General features: G+C 49.3%; 1 protein-coding gene across 4 annotated transcripts in view; it reads left to right on the top strand.

Annotated features, from left to right (window-relative positions):
* The first annotated feature begins 1376 nt into the window (after positions 1-1376).
* Positions 1377-8307, top strand: part of NFATC2 (nuclear factor of activated T-cells, cytoplasmic, calcineurin-dependent 2) — a 187237-nt gene continuing 180306 nt past the window's right edge. For 2 of the 4 annotated variants that reach the window (XM_011978107.1, XM_011978108.1), the window contains exon 1: positions 1377-1657. In XM_011978107.1, coding sequence (XP_011833497.1) covers positions 1588-1657 — 70 coding nt within the window. In that variant the 5' untranslated portion in view covers positions 1377-1587. The remainder of the gene's footprint in view (positions 1658-8307) is intronic. The other 2 variants (XM_011978109.1, XM_011978111.1) reach the window with 1 other exon arrangement.

The following is an 8307-nucleotide window of genomic DNA, read 5'->3' as shown; positions in this document are numbered from 1 at the left end:
CAGCATTACTTAGACTGTCCTGCGGGAGGCCACCCTGGTTGAGGCAGGCTTGAAGAGAGTCCCCTGGGCGGGGCTGGGGGTGGGGCTTTCTCAGGCCCAGTTCCAGCTGGTCTCTATGGGCCAGCATCTGTCTCCAGCAGGAGTAGTTATGTCTGCGAGCTGCCCAGTGAGGCTATTGTGGGCCAGTGCTGGAAAACAGAGTGGTCCCACGGATACAGCCAGCTGCTTCTCAATGCCTCTTTAAGTTCAAGTCTCTCTGTGAGAGCATGCAGGGGGGGTGTGTGTATGTGATGAGTCACCAGCCTTGGTTGCTATCCACAATTTTATCAGAGCTCACAACAGTATCTGAAGTCCATTTTCAAAGCCAGCTTTATCTTTGGGCTCAGAATTTCCCACCCTGCAGGCAGGTGAAGACCAGACCTAGTCCAAGTCCAGAAAAGGCATCTTGACCGCTGCGCCTCTCCCTCTCCCCCTCCCCACGGACCTTCTGGGGGTCTCGTGGCCTATTACTGTGAACCATGCGTGGCATCGCACGGACTTTCTTCTGGACACTGTGCAAAGTTCATGATATCCTTTCTCTTTATTTTCCTGTTTATTCAGAGCATGTGTAAACACATGGGTTGCTTGGTTTCAGCTTCTCTTTGGCCATTTCATTATTTCTGGAGCCTCTGAGCATCACTGGAAACCTTGGATTTTCTAAATGAATCTAAAAATAAACTCTTTGAAAAAAAATTCTCGAAGTTGGAGAGTTGACACGAGGCACCGTTATTTATTTCTTTTCCTTCCTCCTCCTTCTCCTCTTCCTCCTCCCCACCATCCCTGAACACACAAAAATCTGGGCAGCCAGAGGCCGTGAGGGACTGGGAAGGGCCCCTGGGCGAACGTCCAGGAGCTTGGACAACCTGGGGTGTTGGTTTGAACCCTGGGCAGCTTTCTCCAAGAGGCGCCCGCTTGGCAAATGGGGGGCTTGGGAGTCTCGGGCTTGATTTATGAAAAGCTGCCATGGGCCAGGGAAGGCGGTGGCTGGGGCACTCCTTGCAAACAGCCTCCTGGAGCTCCTGCAGGGCTGACTTGGACACTCGCACACCCCCACCCCCTTCTTCTCGCCGTCGCCCGCTTCGCTCCCTCTCCCAGACTTTTCTCCCGAACAATCAGGGACTTGTGCTGGCGGCCGAAGGAGCCACGGAGCTGGCTGGCCGCGGAGGAGGCGACGTCATGGATTCCTGAGTGTGAAGTTTGCAGGAAAGCCCTTAGTTTTGGAGATGGACGGGATCCAGTGGTTTCCATGGCGCTGGATAAACAGGAGGAAACAGTGAGGGAATCCCGTTATTTTACTGCATTGAAAGCCTATAAACACGGAGCGCGGGGAAGGAAGTCGCGTTGCCTCTGGAGTAAGCCGGATCGCGGAGCCGCGCCGACTCCGCTGAGCCGGGAGCCGGGAGGCGCGCAGCTCCCGGGTCGCTCCGAGGCTCCTCGACAAGGGCTGCCCCGCGGGCAAGCGGTAGAGAAGACGGCGCCCCCTCGGCTGCTGGTCGATACAAACAGACCCCCCTTTCCAAACACGCGCCAAGTCCCCGTCCCCTCCAGATGCAGAGAGAGGCTGCGTTCAGACTGGGGCACTGCCATCCCCTCCGCATCATGGGGTCTGTGGACCAAGGTAACTGACTCTCGATCCCTTCCAGCTTTTTCCGCTCGCTCCTCCCGGTCCTTTCCTGCTGCTCCCGTCCCGGGCAGCACTTTCAGCTCCGGGCAGAGGTCGGCGCGGGAGGCCTGGGGACCCCGCTCGCCCTGGGCGCACAGGTAGCGTGGCCCGCGGAGGGGCGCCCGCGCCCCGGCCAGGGAAGGGACACTTGGGAAGGCGACTTTGGACAACTTTGCGCGGGGGCAGGGAAGTGTCGCGGGCCGGGATTCCCTAGGCCAGTCTGTCGGGAGGATTTTCCGCTCCACGGGACACCAGGAGGGATTCTCGCTACTAACCGCTGGCTGTTTAACCGTTTCAGCACTCGGCTTTTGACAGCAAATGCCATAACGCTGCAGCATTATTATTATTATTATTATTATTATTACTTTTTTTTTTCTTTTAAGAGAACAGGCTTGGCATTTTACTATACAGCAAGTATAGTAAGGAAGACTTTGCTTTCTAACAGTGACAGCAGCAGCGGATGCTCTGGGACATTTAAACAATTTTCTTCCCCTTTTTTGATGTGCCTGCTGGATAGAGTCCTCCAGCTACTCCTTTAAAGTGCAATGTACCATCAGTTTGTTTGGGGATCTGATTACACTGTACTTTCCCTGTTTCTGCTTCTTTCCCCCTTCTCTTGGATTTAGTCCTGGTATCACACCACTTGGATCTTGTGGGAGGGGGTTGACTATAAGGAGCATAAGATATGAAAGTGTCCCATCTGGTCGGGATTGCGGAGGGACGTTGGATCCACAATAATGAATCGGTCTTTAAAAGTGGAAATGGGCAAAGCGTTGTGTTTTTCAGAGGAGAGCACTGCGTTGGGGGCTGCGCGGCCTGGCTGCCAAGTGGGAAGGGCTTTGAAAGTTAAGTGAAATAAATTCGCGGAGGAGGAGTTAGCCTCGTGTCATAAAATCAGAGTTGAATGTAGGTTTTGTGCTTTGCGTGGCTGATTAAAGTTCGGGGGGTGGGGGAGAAGAAATGACAATTTCAGTAAATAAACCTGAGAGGCTTTTTCTTTCTTTCTTTCTTTCTTTCTTTCTTTCTTTTTAAACTAGATTGAAGCCAAATGCCTTGGGTTAGGTAAACGGTGTGCTTTGCCACAGCAGACCTCAATGACACATATTTTTAGCTGAGCTGCGCTTTTGAAAGCAAGACCCGGCCAGGACTTTGAACGTTTGAGCGGGTACCGGTTTATCCTGTCCTCTGCTAGTGGTCAAGCCTATGACATAATGGCAAAAAAAATTTTACTGATATCGCATCATCTGAAAAGCAATGCTCTCAGACAGATGACAGATATATTAAGGGCGGGAAAGGGTTTTTACTGTCACAAATACTGAAACCGGGTGTTTGATGTTCTGATGATGGGGGTGGAGGTCAGCCTAATGCCAAATTTAGCTCTATTTGGAAAGAGAGAGAGAGAGAAAGAACTTGGATGAGAAACTGGACTTCTGTTTTACTGTGTGATCTAACACAAGCCTCGAGTTTTATGGAGGCTGCTAACTCTGCGCCCCAGGTGTGTGAACTAGTTCTGCGAAGGTTTCAAAGTGTGTGTATTTTGTGTGTGCATGTTCAATAGCTATCCTCCCCAGCCCATGTTCATGCGTGCACGGATTGTGGGTGTGTGCACGCCGGTGTGTGCACGCCAATGTGTGTGTGTGTGTACATGTGGGAGACAAGGGCACCAGATTGTTCCAGGCAAACCACAGTTGGTCTGCCAAGGCAATGGGCACATAGAATGCAATTCCAGGCATCAGAGACAGTTGGCTTGACACAGGCTGATCCAAATGCTCCCACTATGCCCTGCACAGTGGTCTCTTGAGGGAGAGCCCAATCCCCCCTTAGACTCAGACACAGACAACAGTGGGCGTGCAGATGGGTGGGGTCATTAAATGGAGAAGAGAAATATTTGCATTTTAAAAAATTCCAAACTTTCTGCACAGAAAGCAGCATTGGTCCTGCAAAAAACTGAAGATCTGAAAGAGGTGTGCTCTGTTTTATCTGAAGTGAGATGATGGAAACTATTTCAGGAATAAACAAACCCAGGGTGAGCTTTGTTCTCTCCCAAACCCAGACTCCCTGCCTTCTGCTTGCATTAGAATTTCTGCTTGGCCACATCACAACTGTGTGATCTTGGGCAAGTGACTTAACTTCTCTGTGCCACGCTTTTCTCATCTGTAAAATAGAGCCAATAATTATGCCTCTCTTCCAGGGTTGTTATGAGACTCAATGAGGTAAAACAGATAAGGCACGAAAATGGTGTCTTGCTCATAGTCAATGCTCCATAAACATTAGCTGCAAATCCTGTCATATTAAAAATGCAAAACAATAACTGATGCTGTGGAGACACTGGATTTGACAGTAAACATTCTTTGAAGAGATGCAGTACTTTCTACTTTCCAAAGTACTTTTAAACTTACTGGAACTTTACAATGACACAGATAGGGTTAAGATCTTGGCTTGTGAAGCCTCAATTTTCTCACTTGCAAAAAAGGAATAATGATAGTATCAACTTCATCGGATTGTCGAGAGCATTGTATGAAATGATGCTTGTAAAACACTCAGCTCTGTGCTTAGCATGCAGTACACACACACCGAATGGTGTTGTCTGACAGTTAAGGATGGTGAGACCCAGCTTTGCCCAAGGTCACATAGCAGATAAGGAGCACAGTGCCTGGCACACAGTGAGTGCTCAATTCCTGCCCCAGTTGGTGACAGCAAACATAAAGTGAGCATTGACTGGAGTAGGACAAGGGGCTAAGTGCTCTTCAAGCATTAAGCCTTTTAATTGTTATAGCACTGTAGATGATAAGTACTGCAATCATGGTATCCTTCCTGGAGGAGGGGTGGGGCACAGAGATGTGTGGCCATGGGCCAAGTGTTACCCAAGAAGAAAGTGGTAGGGCCCTAATTTGGACCCAGGCTCTTGACCTGCTCTACTGTCTCTGAAACTCACTAACATCATAATTTTTTTTACCATTTGACAGATGAGGTGACCGAGGTGGGACCAGATCCTGGTTCTGGGATCTTTCCCCAATACCACGTTGTTCCCTGGCATATGCTGGAAGGGAAAGAGACATATGGGGGGATGTGGAGGATATAAGTCTTATTGCTAGAGATGGGGAAACTGAGGCAGCAGCTGATTTGTGCGTTAGTGAGGGCTCCTTGGTTGATTTCCCTCAGGGAAATAAAAGCACGAGACCCCCACTCTTAGTAGAAGAAAGTCCCCAGCCAGCCAGTGTGGCAGCTCCAAAGCCCACGTGGCTTTCTGTACTGAGAGCCCCTCCCAGGCACCCCTCCTCCTGGCTAGTCTTTCCCTTGCTACCCATATGGCCCTTCATCCAGGAAGCCCCTCCAGCTTGCAAGCCTCTCTTCTCAGACTCCAGAGAGAATCACAAGTTCACCAGACACTCCCCTGACTAGCTTTATTAAGAACTTTCTTTGGCTTGATTACAAGCCCCCTGAGGACAGGGATCGGGTCCCCTATTTCTGTGAGTCTCCACTGGGACCCAGGTAACATTGCTGCTATCCAAGAGGTTAACAGCTTGAGGTCTGAATCAGAGGTTTGAATCTTGGCCACTTGTGTGTGTTACTTCAGTTGTGCCTCAGTTTCCCCATGTTATGAGTGATATTAATATTACCCAGAATAATATTTAATAAATGTAATAACCAGGTATAAACCAATCAGAACCATAGGAGTGGGGTCCCTAGACACTTCTCTGCTGGGCCAGGTTTTAACTATTTATTTGCTGAATTTTGGGGAGGGTCCCAGGCAGTAGAAGTCTTTGGAGGGTGGTAGGAAGCAGGGCAAACAGCAAATAATCTATGGAAGTTCTCAGTCCTTTAATAAACATTATAATCCTAAGGTACCCATTCAAAAAATAATTGCTGTCATTACTATTGTATAATTTATTATTTCAACATTTACCTCAGCCCCCCCAAAAAAACCCCAAAGTCTAAATCCAATTACTAAATACTTTCTCACGGTTTTCTCGTTGGATAGCTCACACTTAATATGTAAATGACTGATTATTTAGACTTGCTGACTGGAAGAAGCCAGTCAAGTTTCTATTTTTTTATTTTTGAGATAGGGTCTCACTCTGTTGCCCAGGATGGAGTGCAGTGGTGCGACCACGGCTCACTGTATCCTTGACCTCCCAAGCTCAAGCAATCTTCCCACCTCAGCCTACTGGGTAGCTGGGACTAGAGGTGTGCCCCGCCGTACTTGGCTAACTTTTTAAATTGTTTGTAGAGATGGGATCTTGCTATGATTCCCAGGCTGGTCTTGAATTCCTGGGCTCAAGTAATACTCCCACCTTGGCCTCCCAAAGTGCTGAGTTTACAGGCATGAGCCACCGTGGCCAGCCAGGTTCCTGTTTTTGTTCCTTTGCTAAAACAGGAATTTGAGAATCTCTGACTGCCCAGCCTGGATGGGAGGCCTCCTCTGGGCTCTGCTGGCCTCTGTCCTGTGCTGCCTGCATCCTGGTACTAATCACACTGATGGTAATTGTCTATTTGTCCGTGTCCTCCAACAGATTTGAACTCCAGCAACCAGAAACCACACCTGCCTTGGTCACCGCGGTACCCTCAGTGCTAGGAGAATGCCTAGCACTTAGTAGGTGCTCAGTAATTCTTTTGGTTAAATGGATGGATGAATGAATAAGTTATGAATGAGTGCAGCACAGGAGAAGTTCTGTGGCTTGTTAAGACCACAGCATTCGGACAAGCTGAAGGCCCGCACTCTCATTGTGTCTCACCGTCTTCTGCTTCCTTTTAACAATGATAGCGACCTTTTGACTACCACATTTTCCCAGTTGGAGCCGGTGACCTCAGTAGGATTTCTCCTGGGCCATCCAACAGGTACTCACATTCCTCTTGTTGTCTGGAATAAATAAGCCCCCAATAACAGCAACAAGCCACAAACGACAATGACAATGACAGCAGCCACCACTCACTGAGTGTCAACCGTGTGTCAGGCACCATGCCAAGGGCTTTCACATGTGCCACCTCAAGCATCCTCTCTCCAGTCCTCCCCATTTTGCACAGGGAGATAGAGTCACTCACCAGGGTCACAGCCCTAGCGAGTGGTGGAGCTAGGATTCAACCCTACACCCCGGTTGCTCCCTGACTGTAATGCTGAATAATAATAACAATAGGGTGATCATCTTTTCCCTATTGGACATGTACCCTAAGGCCAGCCACTTTACAGATATTATCTCATTGGATTTTCACACACACCCAAAAAACCCTGAGAGGTTGGTATAGCATAGGACCCCCCTTTTAGAGAACACGGGGAGTGGTCAAGGCATTTTGTGGGGCAGCCCTAGGCCCGGCTGATGCCAAAAGCTTGGCTTTTAAGGGCTCCATAGGTCCAGTCTTTACTGCTTCTTGCAGCAGGACTATTCAGCCAAGACGAGCTGGAGAGGAAGGCCCCAGCCCCCTAAAGGAGCCAGCCCGCCACAAAGTCTGGAGTCACAGGAGTCTCTTCCCTTCCTGCTTGACTTTCTGCACCGTGCAATGACTCCTAGCAGCCCCCATCCCCTCCCTCTGGCTCTCTATCACAATGGACTATCCAGGGCTCCTTTTCTCAGAGCTTCTCTGGGTGGCTGAAGCCCAGCTGGGTGTTTCTTTCCCCTGACACTCCAGGGCTCTGACCTCCAGTAAAATTGCTGCTTTCCATGCCAGCCTTTGCCTGTGCTATCACTCCTCCTCACAGGCACTGTTGGTCCTTCTCTTTGGCTGTGCTTGAGCGAGGCTTCCTATCTGGGTTTCTCTCCTTTCCTTCACATCTTTCTTGAAGGCCCAGCCCAATTTCCATCTCCTCTTAGATGCCCCCTCGATCATTTAATGTATCTTCATCAATATTTTTAGGGATCTACCGTGTGCCAGGTACTTTCCAAGATGCTGGGGATTCAGCGGTGAATGAGGCAGATACAGAGCATACCCTCATGAGGCTTGCCAGGAAATAGCCAGGATGACTTCAGAGGCCGTTAAAGACCAGGGACCAAAGGAAGTCAAAAGGCCACTGTCATTGTTAAAAGTAGAATGGAGTTTCGCATGACTTGGGGTGGGTGTGTATGTGTCTGCGGGTGTGTATTAGTTTCCAGTGGCTGCTGTAACAAATTACCACAAATTGAATGGCTTTAAACAATACACATTTATTCTCTCATGGTTCTAGAGGCTAAGAGTTTGAATCAAGATGTCAGAGCCATGCTCTCTCTGAAGGCTCTAGGAGGAAACCCTTCCTTGACGCTCCCAGCTTCCAGTGGCTCCTGGAGACCCTTGGCCCTCTGTGGCCTGTGGCTGTGTCATTCACATCTCTGCCTCTGTCTTCATGTGACCTTCTTCCCGAGTGCATGTGCGTTGATTCCTCTTCTCACGGGGGCAGCCGTCATTGGCCTGGACCCCTTTAGGTCTAGTATGACCTCATCTCAACTTGATTACATCTGCAAAGACACTATTTCCAAATAAGGTCCCATTCACCGGATCTAGAGTTAGGACTTGAATATATTTTTTTGGTAGGGTGGAGAGGGACGCTTCAATCCACAAGAGTAGGATTCCTCGTTCAGGCTGGATGGCCCTTCCTCTCCAAGGTGATATCTTTTTTTGGTTGACCCCTGAGTGGT

This window comes from Mandrillus leucophaeus, unplaced genomic scaffold, assembly GCF_000951045.1.
Source record: "Mandrillus leucophaeus isolate KB7577 unplaced genomic scaffold, Mleu.le_1.0 Scaffold19, whole genome shotgun sequence".
Classification (NCBI taxonomy): Eukaryota; Metazoa; Chordata; class Mammalia; order Primates; family Cercopithecidae; genus Mandrillus; species Mandrillus leucophaeus.
The sequence above is the reverse complement of the archived record's forward strand: the minus strand, read 5'-3'. Positions and strand labels throughout refer to the sequence as shown.